We start from the raw sequence: 23856 nt of genomic DNA on the forward strand, positions 1-23856 counted from the left end.
ATGTATATGTATATATGTATATCTTAAGTTTAGAAAGTATTCTATTAAAATAGTTTACTTTAAATCACAACTATATTTTGAATCATTATTTTATAATTCAAATAGTTATGTTACTAAATAAATAGGCTCGTTAATAAATTTATACCAAATTCGTTTTTAAAATAATTGGCCATTATTTAAATTGAACTCTTCTTCCATTTAATTTGGAAAAGCCAAATGTGGGCCCCTCACCTTATTCCCAATTCCCAGGCCCAAATTTCCCTTCCCAAACCCAAATATTCAGCAGCCCAAATCCCTTAAACCTTCTACCCAGCCCAAATCCCTTAAATCTCCTACCCGACCTGCCACCCGACCCGACCCAGACCCCCCTTTCCCCCTTTCTTCTTCCCCTCACTCACGCTATTCCCAGGAAGAAACAGAAATCCCAGGAAAAAGAAGAAGACGCGGCAGAACCCAAGAACGGAAAACCCCTCTCTCACCCGCGTCTCTCCCCCACGCTCTCTCCCTTTCTTTCCTCCTCTCCTCGCGTCTCCCCCACGCGATTCCCCCCCTGCAGCGAAAATCCCAGAAAAGCCGCGCAGAACAGAAAAAAAACGCAGGAGAAGCAGACGCCAAAAACGGAAATTTCCCCTCCCTCACGCGACCCCCCTGCCCACGCTCTCTCCTTCCTCTCTCTCCATCTCCCTCCCCGAAGTCTCCTCTGTGCCTCGTTCTGCTGGCGCAGTGCTTTTCAGCAGTGGCAGACTCGCGTGCTCGTCCTTGAGACGAGAGATGATGCCACGTCGCCTAACTAGGACGATTGAACTGATCTCGACCGTCTCTCATTCCTTCCTCTTTCGGAATGGAGTCGAATTTGCAGAAAAGGGTGTTGCTCCTTCAAGGGAAAGCAATTCGAATCCGAAGTGGTTCAAGAAATTCGTTTCCCGCCCTCCGGATTAGAAAACCCTAGTTGTTTCTCTATTTAAACCCCTGTTCTCGCCAGTCCAGGGGTTAGCGATTCTGAGTTTGAAAAATTTTCAAAGGGTTGGATTTTTTTTGCGAAATTTCTTGGGTTGAAAATTGGGAGATTCTGGAAAAGAGACTTGAACTATTCTGTTTATTGCGATTTTGGAAGCACTTTGGTTTCTCTACTGTTGGTTTCAGAAGAACCAAGGAAGTCGAATAAATTTTAGAGTAAAACACTCTCTTTCATCGACGGGTGTTTAATAGTGGTGTTCCGGCGAAACGTCGTAGCAACCTCGGCGTGCCTCTTTCGTCTGAGGGTGGAAGCATCGTTCGTGTTCGTGTGGTGGAACATTGTTGTCGCTGCTCGTAGCTGTTCCAGTTTGCCGCCCCCTAAAAGGTAACATTCGTTTCGACTCTCGATTTTTTTTCAGTTGTATCTGTTGTTTACCCTTCGTTGTTTAGGTTGGTTGTAGCTGTTGTTGACTCGATGTAGTGCAGAAACCGTTTGAATATTCGTGGTTATGTTGTTCTGTTGCTTACTGTTTTCCCTTTCCGAACACTCCTCGTTCATGTTGTTTTTGACGTGATGGTTCCTTGCTGTGACTGGAGCTTCTTTCGAGTTAATAGTTGAAACCGTTATGTATGATGTTGCTCATTCAGTATGCTGGTCCTCTTTTATTTCCCTTTTCTTTGTCAAGCATGTTAAATGTTCGGGTGTTGAGTATGTATGGTTTGTTCGCAGTGAGTGTAGAAGATTATACTTGTTGGCTTTGCTTGAGTTCGAGTCCCATCGCATATCGTGGTTGGTTTCATTACACTCGCTGTTTGTGTCGTTTCGTCTGAATCTCAACTAAAGGGTCGCTTATAGTAGTATTGCGAGCTGCATTTTACTTATTGATTAGCTGAAGTTAAATGATGAAATCTGTTTTCAAGTCCGCGTTCTCCGGCTGCCACTTCTTTTGTTCTTTTGTTTGAAGGTTCTTGAGTTTCTCATCCCAAATTCATGATCCCGTTTCAATTATATTCACTGTCGACGACTAGGGAAGGAATTTTGTTTAGTTTTGGTTTGTAATATACACTTGCTAGTTCAAATATTTTTAGCCCTCATCGTTGCGAAAACATGCTGTTACGACTAATCTTGTTCGTGATGAATAGTGAGTGTGTATTGTTTGAACCATGTATTGTATTACCATGCTAATTATTTTGACTCTTTAATTAACTAGTGATGAATATGTTAAACACCCGTTGAGTTTCAAAAGATGTTTGAACCCGTATGCTCACATTTAAATTCGAAACAGCATGTATGAATTTTCTTTCTTTCCTTTTCTTTCCGCAGCATGGTTTTTTTTCGTCATGTTAGTTTATTTGTTAAGAATGCGTCATTGTTAAAACTTTGATTGAGGGGTATTATAACTTGTTGTTTTCCAGTGAGATACATAAATGAGTTAGTCCTAGATGATAAAATAACAATAATTTTGTATAATCTTTGTTTTTTTTTTGTGTGTTATGCGAGATTCTGCTTGTTTTCATACTGACTTTATTTTGTTGCATGTGAAATACTTTCTCGAGTCCACTTTGGGGCTCTATCTTTTCTACGCATTCGGAAGAGCCGTAAAGGCTCGAAACTCTCTTCATTCGAGTCAAGCCATCAGGATAGACATGCCAAGCAAATCCTACGAAGGTTGAAGAGATTTGAAGAAGACGGATTGGGAGACCTTTCCATTTATTTTTTTATTTTTTTGTAATGGGCATAAGCCCTTGTTGTTCTTATTTTACTTTGTCGTATTTCCTTTATATGTTAGATTAGGACAGGTACAAAACTGGGTTAAAAAAAAACCAAAAAGCAGGTGGGTCCGAGTTTCGGCCAAGGCGAACAGCATCCGAAACTTGGACCCGAATCTCTCTCTCTCCCTCTCTCTCTCTCTCTCTTTATTATTTGCTTATGTCGTTTTTTGTTTTGAATGTCGTATAGTCTAGGATTAGAACCTCCAAACCCCGTAGAAACGCCTCTCTACTTTTATCAAGATTAAACTAAAAACTGAAATATTAAAGATAGATGTTTAAGTTTAAAAAATTGCTTAGAGTAAAAGGTTTAAGAGGTTTAACTAAAACGGAATCTCAAAGCGGTAAATAATTTCAACTTGTAATGTTGTCTAAATTTCTTATAAGTTCCAAAATTCCAAAATCTACAAGTTTGTTTGAACATAAGGTGCCTTAGTCTTAAAAAATAAAATATGCAAAGTAAATATTTCAAAACTTATAAAGTTTGCCTAAGATCTTAAGAAATTCAAAGATCGCTAATTTTGAAATAAAACATAGTCAAATAGTTAATCGCCGGAAAACCGCATTAAGCGGAGCGTCTTAGGTGCTTTCTTTTGAAACCTTCCTAAGAAGCTAATAGGAATCCCGAACCCTTAGAATAATTTTCAAAACAATTTTCTGTTTAGTTGTTCTGAAAAATAAGTTTTCTTAATTTTCTCAAAATTAAGTGGCGACTCCTAAAAGTCGAAAATAAAACAAACTCTTTCCGAAAATCTCTTTTTTCGATAAAACAGAGGTCAAAGGTCTTCATATTTGGAAATGGCAATTTTGTTTGGAAAGCAACGATGGGTCCGTAAAATCTATTAGATTTCAGTATGAGAAGCTCTAACTGTTGCAGTGTTTCCAACCAGGAGGGAAATGTTGAATGGATTTTATTGTTTCCCAAATCAAGGACTCTTAAGGATGTACAGTTGACTAGTGATGTTGGTAGGGGACCTTCCAATTGATTTTTGCTCAAATTAATATGCACTAGTCTACTCTTCTTTGGGAATTTGTTTGGGATGAGTCCATGGAAGTTATTAGCTCGTAAGTCTAGGACCCTGAGACTGGAAAAATTAAACAAGCAATTGGGAATTTCAGAACTCAAATTATTGTAAGACAAATTTATCATAAAAAGTTCAGTTATGGTGCAAATGGGAGATGGCAAAGGTCCACTGAGTGAATTTGATTGAACATCAAGTATCATCATTTTCTCCCAAGGTATATGGTCTAAGCTTGTAAGGTAGTTGTGAGAGAGGTTAAGGTTTGCCAATGCACCGAAACCCCCAAACCATTTCGGTAACTGCCCGTGAATTTCATTCTCCGAGAGATCCAAAATCCATAAATCTTTAGAGTTGAATATGAAATCTGGGAAGTCTTTCACACCACAAGAGCGTAAAGCTAAATAAGAAAGAAGGGGAAAAGTGGTGTTGCTATTGCCACTCCATGATAAACCACTAAGAGAAAGATCAAGATATTGAAGGTTTTTCATGCTTGAAAACATCTCTGCTCCAATCCCGCCGCTCAACTTATTTTGTCCAAGAAAGACAGCAGTTAGGTTGAGAAGATGTGTAAGCGATTGAGGTATGGAACCAGAGAATTGATTACGAGACAAATCAAGTATTCCTATTGAATTAGTCTTAAACTCTGGAATTGTACCACTGAGTGAATTGTTTCTCAACCTTAAAACTTGAAGGTTTGTCAAATCCACAAGAGAAGATGGGAACCGGCCAGTGAAGTTGTTGTTTTGTAGTAGTAAATGTGTAAGCATTTGCAAGTTTGAAAAAACATCTGGAATTTCGCCATCTAAATTGTTGTCTGTAAGATCTAGTTGGGTGATTTGTGAAAGTTGCCCAATGAATTCTGGAATTTCACCCTCTAAATGATTGTCTGAAAGATCTAACTGGGTGATTTGTGAAAGGTTCCTAATGAATTCTTGAAATGGTCCGGCAAGTTTGCACCCAGAAAGTCGTAGAATCTTTAAGGCTTTGAAAGTATTTCTGAGTGAATTGGGTATCCCTCCAGAAACATTATTGTAAGAGAGATCCAACTCCCTTAGTGAATGAGTCCAGTTAAAATACTTGGGTAAAGAAACAGTTAGATGATTTTGTGAGAGTCTGAGAGTTTCCAGATTGGGTAGGAGGAAAATGCTTTTGGGCAAGTCTCCTTGCAAGTTAGTGGTAGCAAGATTTAAATATCTCAAAGAAGAAGAGAATGATAGATTCATGGGTATGCTGGATGAGATGTTTACCTCAGAAAGAGAAAGTAGTTCTAACTTGGTTAAGTTTTGAAATAGCATATTCAATCCTTCCTGATTGAACTGGAGTGAGGGATACGAGTAACCAAATTGGACAAGTGTGAGATGCCTAATGGAATCCTCCCTTTGAACCAACAATAAGAAAGATTGAGATGTGTTAAGCTTACCAACTGACCAATACCCTGTGGAAATTGAGAACTTGAAAAGTCATTAGCAGAAAGATCGAGTGTTTGAAGATGACGAAGCTGGAAAAGGCTACTATTTGGATGTAGAGTTCCTTCAAGTCTGCTGCAACTCAAGTCCAAACCAATGACATGACCAGTGAAGCTATTGCAGGTAATTCCATCCCACCTACAACAATCCATACTAGTCATATTCCAAGATGTTGTCTTAGGATTAGAAGAATTTGGGCAACCATATAGATGGTCACTTGTCGCGTTAAGTGAATGCTTAAAGTGTAAAAGTGAAAGGGAATCATGAGACGAGCAAAGTGGATTCCCAAATGAAAAACAAACCACCACAAATACAACACACAATACTACTCTCTCCATCTCCCTTTAATTTATTACTCCTATCTTCTATGTCTAATACCAAATGGAAAAATGGTATGTCATTTATATAGAGAAAATAAAAATTAGGGCCTACATGTAGGAACCATTTGGCCAAAAGTACTACTTCGTATGTCCCAATTTATATATTACTTCCTCCGTTTTATAAAGAATGATCTTCTTTATTTTTTAGTTTGTTTAAAAAAGAATGATTTTTTTTCCTATTTTTAATAACATTTTAATTTCAGATTTTCAAGTGACAAGTTTAAAACCACAAGATTAAAGGATAATTTTGTACAAATGAGATAACTTTAATTCATGATCACAAAATTCAAAAGTTTATTTATTTTCTTAAACATTGTGTTAAGTCAAGCTAGGTCATTATTTGTGAAACAGGGGAAGTAACACTTTTCGAATTTTGAAATTTAAACAAGTCTATATTTTATCGTAAATTCTTCATATATTTTTTAAATATCTTTGAACTATCAATTATTGTGAGTTGTAATATTTTTTACGTAATTTACAAATACATTAATTTTATTTTTTAAAAGTTGAAAACTCCATGAGTAATTCTCGATCAAACATAAATTATTTGATTTAAAAAAAAAAGAAATGAATCACATAAATTGAAAAAGAGAGAGTAGTAATTTATTGGAAAAGACTTTGCAGAGAACGTGTTTGGTCATATAACTGCAAAAATCTAAAGTCTAAACCCTCGAAAACTAGTGTTTTTTTTGCCGAATACTGTTTTCTGGAAACTTTTTAAAATGTACTCCAAACTTTTATATTTTATTAAAAAAAACACTCCATCATATATTAATCTCTAACTTAACAAGAATGAGAAATGCAGGACTCACTCGACTTATGTATTACACATATTTATCATGTGTTTGTTGTTATTTGACTGTGTAGTATATAATGGCATTGTTCAATAGAATATGTTAAAAATAATATAAATAATAAAAATTGGAAACTGTTTATTATCAAGTTGGAGTTAATTTATGAATTTAATTTATCATGAAGCATATTGATTATAAGATGATAATATAAACTTATAGATATAAATTATTTTTTAAAATCAAATATTGCAAATCAAATGTTATAATAATTCTGCATATAAAAAAACTTATATTCTAACTATCTATTACATATTATAAATGTTAGAATGAGAAAGATTTTGATAATTGACAAATACAGAAACGATGAAAGAAAAAGGTTGTTCGACGTGTTCCTTATAGACCGAATCCAACTTAGATAAGGAGACGTTAACCTCGTGAATTAGAAAATATAAAGTTGTGAAAGTATTGTTTTTTCGACAAAGAACCAATACAAAAAGTTTCCTTTCATAAAGGAGTTCGCAGGCAAGATAGTTTTCTTAATTAAATAGGATAACTAGACAAACTAAAAAGCCGAAGCAAAGAAGGAAGTATAATGACGTGAACATGGTTTCAGGAATGAAGTAGGATGCATGATCATATAAGAAATTCAAGTTAAAGTCAAGAAAGAAAAGCGAAGACAAGTTCGAGTTGAACTAGGAGTTTCACACAAAAGAGGAGTCCTACATGAAGTAGGATTTCTAGTTGAAATAGGTTTTGGATTGAAGTCTAAATCTATAAATAGGGCGATAGTTTCGCTTGAGAAAAATTGCACACTTACCTAGAGAGAAGATCAAAACACGATCAAAAGGTTTGAGAGAGTTTTGAGATTTATTGGGGAGTGTTGTCAATTTGTGAAGAGAAAATTGTAAGATTATAATTAAGAGTTTTGATTACAATCGAGTGTGTGCATGTGTAAATGCGGAAGCTAGCAAGCAAACCTCGAAAGACCACGAGTAAGAAGACAACGAGAAATAAACCAAAAGACACAAAGATTTAACGTGGTTCGGTCAATCGACAACCTCAACCAATTCACTCGAAATACATGGGAGGTTCACACAAGTAATAACATATCAGACTTGTGACCCATAAATTCTCCCCCTAACTAAAACTCTCGAAGCCTTAAGACTACATTGTGAATGTTAATTAAGTTAGAAGGAACATGTTTCTATTTATAGAGTCCTAAACCTTTTCCTACCAGAAAAAGGATTAGTCAATTCAAAATCTTTTCCTAAAAGAAAAACCTATTTATGGTAAGAAATCAGGGCAAATAAAACTCAGCATAGGATTCGTGGACAAGTTGTAGAACTTGAAGAACATTAAAAGATATAAAACCGGAGGGTTTTGTGTCTTTGGTAGCTAGAAATTAGAGTTTATAATTTCTTAACTAGTAATTAGAGTATATGATTCCTCTAGAAATTAGAGTTTATAATTTCTTAAGTTACATAGTCTTGTAATCTATTGTTGATGTTCAAAATTTAATGAAGTGTAGTTAAATCTTACAGAGGTATAGGTCGTGGTTTTACCCTTATGAGTTGAGGTTTTTCACGATAAAATATTGTGTCATTATTTTATTTATTTTACAAAACGTAACTGTTATAATCTGTAAAGAAACATATAAAATATACTTGTTTCTTAATCAAATTTGAGTGTTAAAACTTCAACAATAAACTTACACATAATTTAATGATAGTACATATATAACTTGTTCTTACTAGCTACCATACAAGCCGAAAAGTAGGACAAAGATGACTTTGAGTCATCGTCCCTTTTTAGAGAAATTTACCAGCTTTGAAACAACTTTTAATTTGATTTAGACATATTTTAGACAAGTCAAGCCTCTAGAGATGATTCACCAACCTAACTTTAATTTAACATATCAACGTATGCTTTATGACCGTCCCTACTTGACTTGATACTTTTATCATCAAATTAAATGAATGAAAAGTAAAGCGAAGATTACTTTGTAATTACTAGGAAACATACATGAGGACTATGGATACATTATATTGATTCAATTTTTCCAACTATCTATATAGTGACGGATTAAATTTACGTAGAAATATGAAAGTGATTTAACATTCCGACATGAGGCTAAAAATTTCTATAGCATCATTTTCTTTCTTTAAATTTCTTTGACTTCATCATTTTTGTATTTCTTTTCTCTATCCAAAGTAGTCCCATCTTTTTCTTATTTTTTTTTCCATCTTTTTCTTATTCATCTAGAAGATAGATGTATTATATTGTTGCTCCTTTTTTTTTTCTTCGGAAGATTTTAATTTATTTTTTTTTGATTCTTTTTATCCCTATAATCTTTGCTTGGGCTATTGATATTAAAGTTGTTTTGGCACTTGTAGAAATATCAATTAGTGGAAAATTGCTTATTACTATAATTTAAAGTAAAATATGTTTAAATTCATAAAGGGTAATTGCTGATTAAAAAATATAGTTTTCTCATTTATTCTAAGAAAAAAAAATTGGATTGAGAGAATTTACATTGAATCGGGCCAAACTTATTTTGGTCCGTTGACAGTGTATTTTATCATATATTATTATAAGTGGGAAGCTCTATAGTGAAAAGTTGAATTACCATTTTGCCCTTTTACTAAATTAAGATTTAATTTATTATTTAATTAAATATAAATATTTTAATTACACAATGATATATTTAGAAAAACAATGATAAGATTCCTAAATTCTTTCTATTACTCCTATTTATTCATGCATCACTTAATTACTGAAGTTGAAAGGTTTTTTCAGTTTTAAATTTTGATGGCACTACTTAACTTACATTAATTACAATGAATATTGTAAATGAAAGATCACTTTTTTGAACTTTCATATGTTACTTCACTCTTTTTAATTAACTTACATTAATTACAATGAATATTGTAAATGAAAAGATCACTTTTTTGAACTTTCATATGTTACTTCACTCTTTTTAATTAACTTTAATTATTTTCATCTTCCACATATTATTGAAATGTATAGATATTTAAGACATAGAGAAAGAAAATAACAACACAAATCAAGAACACTCAAAAGCACAAGAATTCATATTCTAACCTTTTTTTCAAAAATTTTCTTGGTCTTCTCTATTGCATGAAACTATATGATGGCACAGTATGGTTCTAATACATTTGAAAATGCTATGTTAACATTTAGATGAACGTACAATAAATCTATTGAAAGAGTAAGTCACGATTTAGATTACAATTTTTTCCTTGTTCTTCCCGTTTTAGTTTTGTTAATTATGATTCTTCCTTCTATATTAAATGATTTTTTGTTATATTTAGATGATATGTTGATATATTAATAGGAAAAAAAAAGTAAGGTGGACTACAATTTTGAGATATGTTGTTCATAAAAAAAATTATATTTCTTTAATTAATAGTCACTGTATAAAATTAATTTCATTGTATATGTTCTTTTTGGCTATATATAATACAATCCAAATGCATCAATTTTCTTTCTGATATGGTGCCTTCTCTTCAATCTTTTGGTGTTATATTACATTGTTTGATAAGTTCTCATTGTATTTGTCTATTTTTTTCCCTATGGAGGTTGTTTTTGGTTGAAGGGTAAAAAAAGATTTAAATAATAAAGTATAAAATTAGATTATCATTTTATTCTGTGTTAAATTAAAATATTATAAAATATTTATTTATAAATAGTAATCATTCTACATGCCACACTAAATATTAAAATTTTTGGTTATTATGAGATCATTGAGTTAAATCAATATATAAAGACCATAATCAATGCCCAGTTGCCCACTAAAGATTTGCATTGTTATATGATTAAAGTCTTCAAAAGAATGTGTATGTTGTCGCATGTTTTTTTCTTTGTTTATTTTGTATGTGTTTTCTCTCTATAAACTTCTTTAATTTGATTTTCCATAAATTTCTGATTATTTTAATTGTATTTTTATTTAGGCTAAAGTTAATCTTTTGTGACTATATATAATGCAAATTGGCTATTAGTATCTAAAGTTCTATATTTACAGTTGTTGATAAATTTTATACATTAAAATAAGATTCCTCGTTTGATGTTATTGTGATTAAAATTCTTTAATTTGATTTTCCATAAATTTTTGATTGTTTTAATTGTATTTTTATTTAGGCTAAAGTTAATCTTTTGTTACTATCTAAAGTTCTAAATTTACAGTTTGTTGATAAATTTTATACATTAAAATAAGATTCTTCATCTGATGTTTTTGTCACAATTTTATAATTTTATTTGTAATTGTTGGATTTTGTTATTCGTTACATGCATGTACACGTAGAATTCTAATTGTTATAATGAAATATATAAAAAAAATTTAACATAGGATACACGTGCAAGCACGTGTGCTGAAACTAGTTTATTTATTTATATGAACGCAATTTTCTTATAAATTGAATCGAATCAACCCAAAACAAAGTGAACTGGTCGATTGTGTGGCCTAATTTGATATCCATGACTAGTCGTAATTACATCTTTCCGTTATCTCGCTGCTTCCAATCCCCTTTTTATTTTATTACTGCGATGACCGGACCGATCATCTTTCACCAGCTATAAGTGTCACGAGCCATGAATATCATATAACTTTATCAACCAAGGGTCCGGATTGAAGAGATGGGAAAAAATCAACATTACTTTGGTCATATTATTTTGATTGTTGCGTCTTAAGAATCATTCAACTACAGATCCAAAAAGCATCAAGAACCACTGGAAGGACATAACCAAGAAAATTGAAACTAGATATAAGTATCGGATCCGGCTCCCCTCCATTACCCCTGGCTTCCCTCCAGCATCCTGTCTGTTACTTTTTTTTAAACTAGTTTTCTCACGAGAAGTTGCACGAAACACACCAACATAAAATTTACATTCAAACTGGATAATAATAATAATAAGTTGCTTATGCAATACATATCTTGCCAGATGACATGTTAAATACTTGACAAACAAATAACAATATACTAATAACAACGATTTACCTTATTTTATTCTTTTTACATATTGCAATATTATAAGATCAGTATTTTCATAAGCCCATGCTCTAGTAGCATATTCCCATCTCTCTCTTGCTTCATACTTTCTGATCGCCATCTGAAGAGCAGCAATAAACAATGAGTTACATTAGGATATTGTGCACTTCTCCTGTAACTTTTTATTGGAAAAACAAAGAAGGAGAAATAAAATTTTCACATTTTGAAAATGTAAGAATTTCTTTGTAGAATAAAAAATATTTCCAGTTACCATTAGATAATTATGTTGTAGTTTTCATGACGTTTTTCTTAATTTCCAGAGGAGGAGCATAGCAAGTTATTTGGCTATTGAAATGTATATTTGATTATGCATAATGAATTAAGAACAATCATCTAATTATTACCTCAGAGATTTTCAGTGTGAAAATTCCTCCTGCACTTTTTGCGTGCCCTCAGTATTATGTATATCATTTCATGAGTGATAGTTTCAAAAGAGTGTATGAACCATCTTGGCCTTTCAAAGAGGTAGATGAGATACACTATGCCAAATCCAAATGTCAAGCCACAGCCATAACCAATCAGGACAGACTGCCAAGTCATTTCGCTAAGAAAACTTGGTTCATCTTCTTCATGTTCAACTGGTACTGATGCACTCTTATGCTTCCCACATTCATTTGACAGTGGAAATCCACATAAATCAGAGTTTCCTAAATAGGAATCATTTTCAAACGTATTGAATTGATTACTCTGAGGAATACGTCCAACAAGATGGTTGTGTGAAAGATTTAGGACAGCCAAGAATGTGAGACTTGCCAATTCCACTGGAATTTTTCCGGTAAGCTGGTTAAATGAAAGGTCCAAAGCTTCAAGAGTGCTCATGTTCCTCATTTCGACAGGAATGTGTCCTGTGAGGCTGTTGTGAGATAAATTCAGCAGCAGAAGTGAATTCAAATTTCCAGTGAACTTGGGGATTTCTCCCTCAAACTTGTTCCTTGACAAATCAATTGTTGTGAAAATCTTCAAGATCTTGTTGAATTTAGTCTCTTGATTTTTCATCACCAATATCATCGACTCCACATACAATCCACTATACGAAAACTCATATCCATTTATTATGAAATTATAGGTTCCTCATGATACTCCAATCCTGATTTGTGTGCATCCATGTTCGCCATAGCTTTGAAACCTTTTAGAACCACCATAGGTAATGAGCCTGTAAATGAATTGTCGGAAAGGTCAAAGATCCTCATATTTGGAAATGGCGATTCTGTTTTAAAAGCAATGATAGGTCCATAAAATCTGTTAGATCTCAGTATAAGAAGCTCCAACTGTTGCAACGTCTCCAGCCATGTGGGAAATGTATCACGAATTTTGTTGTTTCCCAAATCAAGGAATTGTGAGGCTGTACAGTTGAGTAGTGATGTTGGTATGGGACCTTCCAAATGGTTTTTGCTCAAATTAATACGACTTAGAAGACTATTCTTTGGGAATTTGTTTGGGATGGGTCCATGGAAGTTATTAGCTTGTAAGTCTAAGACCCTGAGCCAGGAAAAAGAAAGCAAGCAATTGGGAATTTCAGCACTCAAATTATTGTAAGACAGATTTATGAGAAAAAGTCCAATTGATGGGCAAAAGGAAGATGGCAAAGGTCCTGTGAGTGAATTTGAATGAAGATCAAGTACCATCATTGTCTCCAAAGATATATGTTGTAAGCTTGTAAGGTAGTTGTGAGAGACATTAAGGAATTGCAATGCACTCAAACCCCCAAACCATTTAGGGAACTGCCCATGAATTTCATTCTCCGAGAGATCCAAAATCCATAACTTGTTAGAGTTCAATATGAAATCTGGGAAATCTTTCACATAACAAGAGCCTAAAAGTAAAGAACGAAGAAGGGGAAAAGTGGTGTTGATATTGCTACTCCATGATAAGCCACTAGAAGAAAGATCAAGAGTGGTGAGGTTTGTCATGCTTGCAAACATTTCTGCTCTAATCTCCCCGCTCAACTTATTGTGTCCAAGAATGACATCAATCAGGTTGTAAAGATGTTTAAGCGATTGAGGTATGGGACCAGATAATTGATTACGAGACAAATCAAGTGTTTGTAGAGAATTAGTCTTAAAATCGGGAAGTGAACCATTGAGTGCATTGTTACTCAAAATTAAAACTTGAAGGTTTGTCAAGTTCATGAGAGAAGATGGTAATGGGCCAGTGAAATTGTTGTTGCCTAGTCGTAAGTGTGTAAGCATTTGCAAGTTGGAAAAGACATCAGGAATTTCACCCTCTAAATGATTGTCTGAAAGAACAAGTGTTTGAAGATAACGAAGCTGGAAAAGGCTACTATTGGGATGAATCGTTCCTTCAAGTCTGCTATCACTGAGGTCCAAACCAATGACATGACCAGTGAAGCTATTGCAGGCAACTCCATCCCACCTACAACAATCCATACTAGTACTATTCCAAGATGAAGAATATGGGCAATCTTCATTATTATCACAGCGGTTAAGTGAATGCTTAAACTCTAAAAGTGAAAGGGAATCATGAAGAGAGCAAAGTGGATTCCCAAATGAAAAACAAACCACCACAAATACAACACGCAATACTATTCTCTCCATCTCTCTAATATTGCAAATCAAAGATTGTAATGATTTTATATATGAATAACTTTTTAAATATTATATAACCTATATAAAAATGACTACATGAATAATTTGTAACTTACTACCTACCAAACAAGCCTTACCAGCAGTAGATAGATGAGTTTCCAGCTTTTGAACTTTTAATTTGGTTGAGTAGTCAAAGTCAATCCTCTATGCAGAATTCAGTAATCTAACTTGAATTTAACTATCAAATTAAATGAATGAAAAGTAAAGCGATAGACTAATTTGTAATTAGTAACCGGATAGAGATATTGATCCAATCTTTTCGTTGATTTTTCCAAGTAACTATACATAGGAGGATTTACGTAGGAAGGTGGAGTGACGTGACCTCCCAATCCTACGGTAGAAATTTCTATAGCATCATTTTTGTATTTCTTCTCTATGTCCAAAGCAACCCATATTCATCTAGACTAGATATTATAGTTTTTGCTCTTTATTTTTTATCTTGGAAAAGATCGTCAAAATTTTTATTCTATGTGAGTTTATTTTATTTTTTAAAATCCTTTTAATCTTTTTTTTTTTTGGTTTGATAGAAATTTACTTGGACAAGTGTGTTGTTGATATTTAAGTTGTTTTGGCTCTTACTTTTTCTTGTAGAAATATCAATTAGTGGAAAATGAGGTCATTCAGAAAATTCAAATTACAAAGTAAGCTTGACAACTTACTCACAAAGTAAGCCATGCAGGAAGACTTAAAATTTTTTGGGAGAAGCTTATATTGCTTGGAAGAAAGCTTTACACTTGAGTGATGGTTTACAAAATGAGGACACCTCTATTTATACTACTTTTTAGGGGCTAAAGTGTAAATAATAATTACTTACAAGTCTCTAAATTATTTACACTTTGGTCTCTATTCTAGAAAAGTCTACACTTTCTAGGATCTTTAGAAGACTTTCTTGAAAGTCTTAAATTATTCTTGGGAATTCTTTGGCTTTCTTAAAAAATCTAGAAGGTTCTACAGTTTTTCGCAAACTTTTTCGCAACTCTAGACCCTTTTGCCCCTATTCGAATGCAAAATTTAACTATAATATGTATGACAGGACGTGACCATAGGGACTACAACTACCTTGTCTTGTGATGGATTTAAAATATAAAGAAACAAATATATGACGAATTTAAGGGAATTCAACATTTATATGTATAGAAAATCATTCACACGACAAAATCCTACTCAATAGATTCAGATAACTTCACCAGCCGCAAGTGTCACTAGTCACGAGAATTAGATAACTCTATCACCAAAGGTCATCAAAGATAGAAGAGATGGGAAAAAATTAACTACTACTGGCATACTATTTGATTCTACGCAAGACTAATTACATCTAATCCAGGCATAACTACAACTATGTAACCAGATCAAACCTACTGAACGTAAATGGTCATATAGTAATCTCAACAGAAAAATAATCAAAACTCGATACATAGTGAATATCTAAAATTTGAACTTTCACTGTGTATCATAATTTATTTATTACTTAAGGAAATAAATTCGAAAAAGTGGACAACACCGGGTAACAAATACGTGAATAATATAATTAGGATCCTTTTGTCTTCTTGATAATAATAATAATAACTAGTTTCCAGGCACGCGCTTTGCGTGTGTAACCCATGAGTGTATTATTTCTTAAAAGATAATACTACTAAATAATAAAATATGTCTAATTGAGATTTCTTACTTTGTTTTACTACTAATTGTGACACTCCAATTTTCTGACCTCCAAGTGAATGCATCGAGATAATAATATGAGAAATTAATAAAATAAACTTTGTTTATAATTCAAAAAATAAGTTTGCAAAGCTAAAAGGAAAAATAACAACTATCTAAATTAAATTTCTCGATAGTTCCTTTTATTGGTAGAATAATGCTAGAAAAAATAGTGTAAGATTAACTTTGAGTGAAGGAAAACAAAACCTTTCGACTTTTTTAATGAATGTGTTTAAAGTATTGTATTAAATTTTTATCCACAAACACTTTAAATCTAATTAGTTAACTATAAATATTTAAAACTAAGATGTAAAAAGTTTAATTATTTATATTTTGAAAATCAAGATATTTATGAGTAACTACTATTTTTATATAAAATTTAATTCTGTCATACATAACTTATCCACCATTAATCTAATATTATATGTTTCACCTTTTTTTCCATAAAAAGAAAAGAAAAGAGTAAACATTCTATTTTATCACATTCATTCTTAAAGATGAAAATTAATGTATATATAAAATTATAAGTACGAAGAAAAGAAAACGAAAAGGTAAACATGAGCAAGATAATTAGGCATTTCATTTTGTTTTTGTCTCTATAGTGAAACTGAACATTTGAGCATACAAAATACAAATATGAATTTAGAGCAACTTGCTAATAAAACAAGTGATATGTGTGTTTCTGGTGCCACTCCTAATCATATCTAGCATATATAGTAGATCAAATCTTTCACAAGACAAATTATACTCCTGTTCAAAGACTGATGCCTTAGGAATAGAAGATTGGCAATGGAACAACTGTCATCATAATAAAATTATTCACTTCGCCTGTCATAGAAACTAGATATAAGTATCGGATCCGGCTCCCCTCCATTACCCTGACTTCCCTCCAGTATCCTGTCTGTTACCTTTTTTTAAACTAGTTTTCTCACGAGAAGTTGCACGAAACACACCAACATAGAATTTACATTCAAACTGGATAATAATAATAATAAGTTGCTTATACAATACATATCTTGCCAGAGGGCATGTTAAATACTTGACAAACAAATAACAATACACTAAAATCAGTATTTTCATAAGCCCATGCTCTAGTAGCATATTCCTATCTCTCTCTTGCTTCATACTTTCTGATCGCCATCTGAAGAGCAGCAATAAACAATGAGTTACATTAGGATATTGTGCACTTCTCCTGTGATTTTTTATTGAAAAAACAAAAAAAAAAAAGAGGAATAAAATTTTCAGAGTTTGAATATCTAAGAATTTCTCTGCGGCTAGAGTTTGTAGAATAAAAAATGTTTCCAGTTACCATTAAAATAATTATGTTGTAGTTTTCATGACGTTTTTCTTAATTTCCAGAGGAGTATTATAGCAAGTATGGCTATTAAAATGTTTATTTGATTATGCAGACAAGACAATAACGAATTAACAACAACAAAGTGACTATTAACGAATTATTACCTCAGAGATTTTCAGTGTGAAAATTCCTCCTGCGCCTTTTACGTGCTCTCTGTATTATGTATATCATTTCATGAGTGATAGTTTCAAAAGAGTTTATGAACCATCTTGGCCTTTCAAAGAGGTATATGAGATACACTATGCCAAATCCAAATGTCAAGCCACAGCCATAACCAATCAGCACAGACTGCCAAGTCATTTCGCTAAGAAAACTTGGTTCATCTTCTTCATGTTCAACTGGTACTGATGCACTCTTATGCTTCCCACATTCATTTGACAGTGGAAATCCACACAATTCAGAGTTTCCTAAATAGGAATCATTTTGAAACGTATTGAACTGATTACTCTGAGGAATAGGTCCAGCAAGATGGTTGTGTGAAAGATTTAGGACAGCCAAAAATGTGAGACTTGCCAATTCCTCTGGAATTTTTCCGGTAAGCTGGTTAAATGAAAGATCCAAAGCTTCAAGAGTGCTCATGTTCTTCATTTCAACAGGAATGTGTCCTGTGAGGCTGTTGTGAGATAAATTCAGCAGCAGAAGTGAATTCAAATTCCCAATGAATTTAGGGATTTCTCCTTCAAACTTGTTCCTTGACAAATCGATTGTAGTGAACATCTTCAACATCTTGTTGAATTTAGTCTCTTGATTTTTCATCACCAATATCACCGATTCCACATATAATCCACTATACAAAGACTCATCGACAAAGTAACTTCCTAAACTTATGGTTTCCTCAACATAGTACTCCAATCCTGATTTGTGTGCATCCATGTCTTTGAAACCTTTTAGAATCTCCATAGGTAAAGAGCCAGTAAATGAATTGTTGGAGAGGTCAAAGATCTTCATATTTGAAAATGGCAATTTTGTTTGGAAAGCAACGATGGGTCCGTAAAATCTATTAGATTTCAGTATGAGAAGCTCTAACTGTTGCAGTGTTTCCAACCAGGAGGGAAATGTTGAATGGATTTTATTGTTTCCCAAATCAAGGACTCTTAAGGATGTACAGTTGACTAGTGATGTTGGTATGGGACCTTCCAATTGATTTTTGCTCAAATTAATATGACCTAGTGCACTATTATCTGGGAATTTGTTTGGGATGGGTCCATGGAAGTTATTAGCTTGTAAGTTTAAGACCTTGAGCGAGGAAGAAGTAAACAAGCAATTGGGAATTTCACCCATCAAATTATTATAAGACAGATTTATAAGGTAAAGTTCAGTTATGGTGCAAATGGGAGATGGCAAAGGTCCTGTGAGTGAATTTGATTGAAGATCAAGTATCATCATTGTCACCCAAGGTATATGGTCTAAGCTTGTAAGGAAGTTGTGAGAGACATTAAGGAATTGCAATGCACTCAAACCCCCAAACCATTTAGGGAACTGCCCGTGAATTTCATTCTCCGATAGATCCAAAACCCATAAATCTTTAGAGTTGAATATGAAATCTGGGAAATCTTTCACACCACAAGAGCGTAAAGCTAAATAAGAAAGAAGGGGAAAAGTGGTGTTGCTATTGCCACTCCATGATAAACCACTAAGAGAAAGATCAAGATATTGAAGGTTTTTCATGCTTGAAAACATCTCTGCTCCAACCTCGCCGCTCAACTTATTTTGTCCAAGAAAGACAGCAGTTAGGTTGAGAAGATGTGTAAGCGATTGAGGTATGGGACCAGAGAATTGATTACGAGACAAATCAAGTATTTCTATTGAATTAGTCTTAAACTCTGGAATTGTACCACTGAGTGAATTGTTTCTCAACCTTAAAACTTGAAGGTTTGTCAAATTCACAAGAGAAGGTGGGAACGGGCCAGTGAAGTTGTTGTTATCCAGTGACAAGGATGTAAGCATTTGCAAGTTGTAAAAAACGTCTGGAATTTTGCCATCCAAATTGTTGTGTGATAGGTCTAATTGGGTGATTTGTGAAAGTTGCCCAATGAATTCTGGAAATGGTCCGGCAAGGCTGCACATAGAAAGTCGTAGAATCTTTAAGGCTTTGAAAGTATTTCCGAGTGAATTAGGTATCCCTCCAGAAACATTATTAAAAGAGAGATCTAACTCCCTTAGTGAATGAGTAGTCCTGCTCCAGCTAAAGTAGTCGGGTAAAGAAAGAGTTAGATAATGATTTTCTGAGAGTCTGAGAGTTTCCAATTTGGGCAGGAGGAAAATGCTTTTTGGCAAGTCTCCTTGCAAGTTAGTTCTTGCAATATTTAGATATCTCAAAGAAGAAGAGAATGATACATTCATTGGTATGTTGGATGATATGTTTAGAAAATAAAGAGAAAGAAACTCTAATTTGGTTAAGTTTTGAAAGAGCATATTCAACATGTCATGACTGAACTGGAGTGAGGGATAACAGCCATCAGATAGATCAAGGGAAACCAATTTGGACAAGTGTGAGATGCCTAATGGAATCCTACCTTCAAAACAACTGTAAGAAAGATTGAGATGCGTTAAGCTGACCAACTGACCAATCCCCTGTGGAATTTGAGAACCTGTAAAGTCATTAGAAGAAAGATCGAGTGTTTGAAGATGACGAAGCTGGAAAAGGCTACTATTTGGATGTAGAGTTCCTTCAAGTCTGCTGCAACTCAAGTCCAAACCAATGACATGACCAGTGAAACTATTGCAGGTAATTCCATCCCACTTACAACAATCCATACTAGTCATATTCCAAGATGTTGTCTTAGGATAAGAAGAATTTGGGCAACCATATTGATGGTCACCTGTCGCGTTAAGTGAATGCTTAAAGTGTAAAAGTGAAAGGGAATCATGAGAGGAGCAAAGTGAATTCCCAAATGAAAAACAAACCACCACAAATACAACACACAATACTACTCTCTCCATCTCTCTTAATTTATTATTATCTTCTATGTCTAATACCATATGGAACTACTTTATAATTGAAAGATGTTGTGTCATTTATAGAGAGAAAATAAAAATTAGGGCCTAGATGAAGGACTCGTTCCGGAAAAAAATTACTCTTTTGAATTTCGAGATTCAAACAATTCTAGTTTTTATTATAATTTTTTATTTTTTTTAAAAAATATTTTTAATTATCAATATTATAATTGATAGTACATTTTACCTAGTTTATAAATTTATATAGTTTATTTTTAAAAAAATGAATCATGAACTATTTCTCGATCAAACTTAAATTATTTGACTCTAAAAAAAATGAAATGTGTCACGTTAATTCAGACAAAAATTAGTAATTTGTGGGGGAAAAACTTGGCAGCAAATGTTTGACCATATATAGCTTGTTACTCCCTCCGTCCAGAATTGTTTCTCATGTTGTCAATTTGACTAATTTTCAAAAGTAAATTAGATCACATTAATTCGATATTTTAAATTAAAAAATTAGATATTCTAAAACAATATGAAAATAACTATAAATTACAATTTTTTTGTATATTAATATGATGAAAAAATTTATCTTACTATGTTAGTTAAAGTTTTTATAGTTTGACTCTAAAAATAGAAACCATGACAAACAATACCGGACGGAGGGAGTATTTTTTTTTGCAACAATCTAAACCCTCAAAAACTATTTTTTTTTTTGGAAATTTTTTAAAATATACTCAAACTTTTATATTTTATAAAAGTAAAAAAACAAAATAAAGGGAAAATTACGCGGATTAGCAAACTTATATTATTTAATTACTCATCATAGTTATAATTTGCTATAATTACCACTCGCGACTAACATTATACATTAATTACGTGGGATGACTTCGAGTTTGTATAATTAGTCATTTTTGTATATGTATAATTCGCCATGATATACAAATAAATATGTATAATATACAATGTTTTAACCTATATACATATACATATCACCTCTCTCCCACTCTCTGCCCTCTCATGCTCGCCCCTCTCCTCCCTCTCTCAATCTCGCTTTCCATTTATACAAATGTATATGTATAATATACAATTCACCTCTCTCCCACTCTTTGCCCTCTCTCGTTCGCCTCTCTCCTCGCTCTCTCGATCTCGCTCGTCTCTCTCCTCTCTCTCCCAATATAAATCGCATCTCTCCTCCCTCTCCCAATCTCTCTTGTCATATATACAAATACATATGTATAATATACAATTATCTAACCAATATACATATGCAATTCACTTTTCCCCAATCTTTCCCCCTCTCTCTTGCCTCTCTCCTCTCTCTCCCAGTCTCGCTCGCCTTTCTCGTCCATATAACATGTAGTTACAAATTATAATTATCAAACTATAGGTGGAGAGTAATTAATTATTTTTAAGTGACTATATGTGAAAGTTTCCCAAAGAAAAACTCCATCATTTATTAATGGAAAAATCACTTGAATGGGTGTTTTTTAATAAATAATTACAAACTTTAGCGATATTTTTACTTATGATCATTTATAGCAACACTTTGTTAAATCTGCAATATATATTAATAGTGAATTAAGTATGCAATATATATGTATTATCACTGTTTTTAAAAATATAATATACTTGTTTGCTAAAAAGTTGGGACATTATATAAATAAGTGTATTAGAATGTGTAATATGTGAATAATAATTTGTTCTTTGTAATATGAATTTAAAATATTTATAAATATATTAAAAGTGATCAAGTGATAAAAATATTATTGATATAAATTATAAAAAAAATTATTTAAAATATGTTTATGTAAATTTCCCATTATTAATGACAACTTGACAAGAATGAGAAAGCACGACTCAGTCGACTTATATATATTATTAATGACAACTTGACAAGAATGAGAAAGCACGACTCACTCGACTTATATATTATATTCATATTTATGATGTGTTTGTTGTTATTTGATTGTAGTATATAATGGCATTATTCCATAGAATATGTTAAAAGTAATATAAATAATAAAATGGAAACGGTTTATAACAAAGTTGGAGTTAATAATTTATGAATTTAATTTGGGAAACTTACAAACTTATTATATTTTTAAAGTTAAATATTGCAAATTTGATGTTATAATTAGTAATTCTTTATATAAAAATTTTATTTTCTAACTATCTATCAAATTATTAACTAGCACAAAAATTAATAATAGTATAAAAATAACTTATTTCTTTATTAGCTATCGTACGAGCCATATAAATAGGACAGAGATAGACTTTGAGTCTTCGTACTTTTTAGGGAAAATTTTCAGCTTTTGGAACAACTTTTGATTTGGTTTGGACATACTCTAGCCAAGTTAACCCTCTATAGACAATTCATTACCTTAACTTTAATTTTACGTATCAACGTATGTTTCATGAGCGTCCCTACTAGATTTGCTATTTTTATCATCAAATTAAATGAAGGCTTAAGTTATCCAGAGACCTTAAAGTTATTCGCATATTTTAGTTAGACACTTTAAGTCAACGTTTTATCTATTGAATATTTTTAGTTTTATAAAATTGTTTCTATTAGACACATTTTGATAATTAGCTAAAAGTATAAAGAGAGTGTGATACATTTGTCATGACATGACAATTTAACTAATTAAATAACGCCATGTGACTTTGAGCCCAATATAATTATAATTAAAAAATTAACTAAAATCCTAAACCTGCATGTTGCCGCCTGTGACTGCTGCCTACACCCCAAGCCCCCAACTTCATCTTCTTTCCTTTTTTAAAAAAAAAAACTTAAATCTATTGTTTTCTACTTTTCTTATAAAAAAAAAATTTATTTTTGTTTTTACACGTAGATTTGATTTATTCTTGAACTGATTGGGTAGAAAGAAAGAGATTTATAGTGGCAAAGTTTTTCGACGAACAAACTAAGGTGGCAATTTGAAAGTTGTAATTGATTGTTTGAAATTGTATGGCGAAAGAAAGACATTGACGACGATAAATTTGGAGAAAGATGAGGTGGTGTTTGATGGTGGATGGACCGGTAAAAAACGGAATGGAGACGATGGCCTGGAAAAAAAAAGGGTGAAAGAAGACGATGGAGAAAGAACGGAAAGAAGAAGAATGCGTATAGTGACGAGAGATCTGGTAAGAATCAAGGTGGTGTGAAGAAAAAAAATGAGTGCAGCGAGATGAGCTTTTATGGTGGTGACCCCAACGATTGCTGAAAAGGTGATGGTAATGGTTATTGAGTTAAAGAAGAAGAAGAGATGATAATTTAATTCTTTTTTAAAAAAAAGAAAAAAAATTTCTATGTCTTTCACGCTTTTTTCATGTGTATATTATAAATATATTGCCATATCAGTCAAAAATGTTTAATAGGTATAAATTTCTTACCATTTAAATGTTCAATAAGTATATGATTAAATTGGAGTGTCTAACTAAAATATAGAAACAATTTTAAAAGACTCCGAATGGCTTAAGCCTTTAACCTTAAATGAATGAAAAGTAAAGCAATGACTAATTTGTAATAAGTAGCCAGTAGAAAACATATACGAAGACTGCAGATATTATATTGATCCAATCTTCTTGTTGATTTTTCCAAGTAACTATATATGGATGGATTTATGTGGGACTGACATGACATTCCGATAGTAGGCTAGAAATTTCTACGACATCATTTTCTTTGTTCAATTTTTTGACTTTATCATTTTTATATTTCTTCTTTTTGTCCAAAGCAACCCCATCTTTTTCTTATTTATCTAGACTTAGATATTATATTCTTTTTTGTTCCTTTTTTT

At 32.6% G+C, this 23856-nt stretch overlaps 3 protein-coding genes across 3 annotated transcripts; all 3 read right to left on the reverse strand.

Moving 5' to 3' along the window:
* Positions 1 to 3569: 3569 nt before the first annotated feature.
* Positions 3570 to 5553, reverse strand: LOC107025506 (receptor-like protein 6). The gene is made up of 3 exons (XM_015226298.1): positions 5170 to 5553; positions 3703 to 5065; positions 3570 to 3595 (listed from the first exon to the last, which is right to left on the reverse strand). Exons 1-3 carry the CDS (start codon positions 5551 to 5553, stop codon positions 3570 to 3572), a joined length of 1773 nt encoding a protein of 590 aa, XP_015081784.1.
* Positions 5554 to 11283: 5730 nt separating this feature from the next.
* On the reverse strand, positions 11284 to 14225 carry LOC107025517 (receptor-like protein 19). Its single transcript, XM_027917005.1, is given in 3 exon segments — positions 11284 to 11516; positions 11800 to 12511; positions 12514 to 14225. Coding segments are annotated over 2 exon segments (2208 nt in total). The 5' UTR covers positions 14011 to 14225; the 3' UTR covers positions 11284 to 11516; position 11800.
* Positions 14226 to 16330: 2105 nt separating this feature from the next.
* LOC107030228 (receptor-like protein 9DC1) lies at positions 16331 to 20076 on the reverse strand. The gene is made up of 2 exons (XM_015231593.2): positions 17221 to 20076; positions 16331 to 16900 (listed from the first exon to the last, which is right to left on the reverse strand). The coding sequence occupies exon 1, from the start codon at positions 20057 to 20059 to the stop codon at positions 17222 to 17224; it is 2838 nt and encodes a 945-aa protein (XP_015087079.1). The 5' UTR covers positions 20060 to 20076; the 3' UTR covers positions 16331 to 16900; position 17221.
* Positions 20077 to 23856: the final 3780 nt, after the last annotated feature.

Source organism: Solanum pennellii, chromosome 1 (assembly GCF_001406875.1).
Source record: "Solanum pennellii chromosome 1, SPENNV200".
In the NCBI taxonomy this organism is placed as follows: domain Eukaryota; kingdom Viridiplantae; phylum Streptophyta; class Magnoliopsida; order Solanales; family Solanaceae; genus Solanum; species Solanum pennellii.

Coding starts and splice junctions, on each gene's coding strand:
- LOC107025506 (XM_015226298.1), bottom strand. CDS start 5,553: ATGGAGAGAGTAGTATTGTGTGTTGTATTTGTGGTGGTTTGTTTTTCA. Junction 5,066..5,169: donor CACAGGGTATTGGTCAGTTG/GTAAGCTTAACA, acceptor CCCTCACTCCAG/TTCAATCAGGAAGGATTGAA. Junction 3,596..3,702: donor GAGCAAAAATCAATTGGAAG/GTCCCCTACCAA, acceptor ACACTGCAACAG/TTAGAGCTTCTCATACTGAA.
- LOC107030228 (XM_015231593.2), bottom strand. CDS start 20,059: ATGGAGAGAGTAGTATTGTGTGTTGTATTTGTGGTGGTTTGTTTTTCA.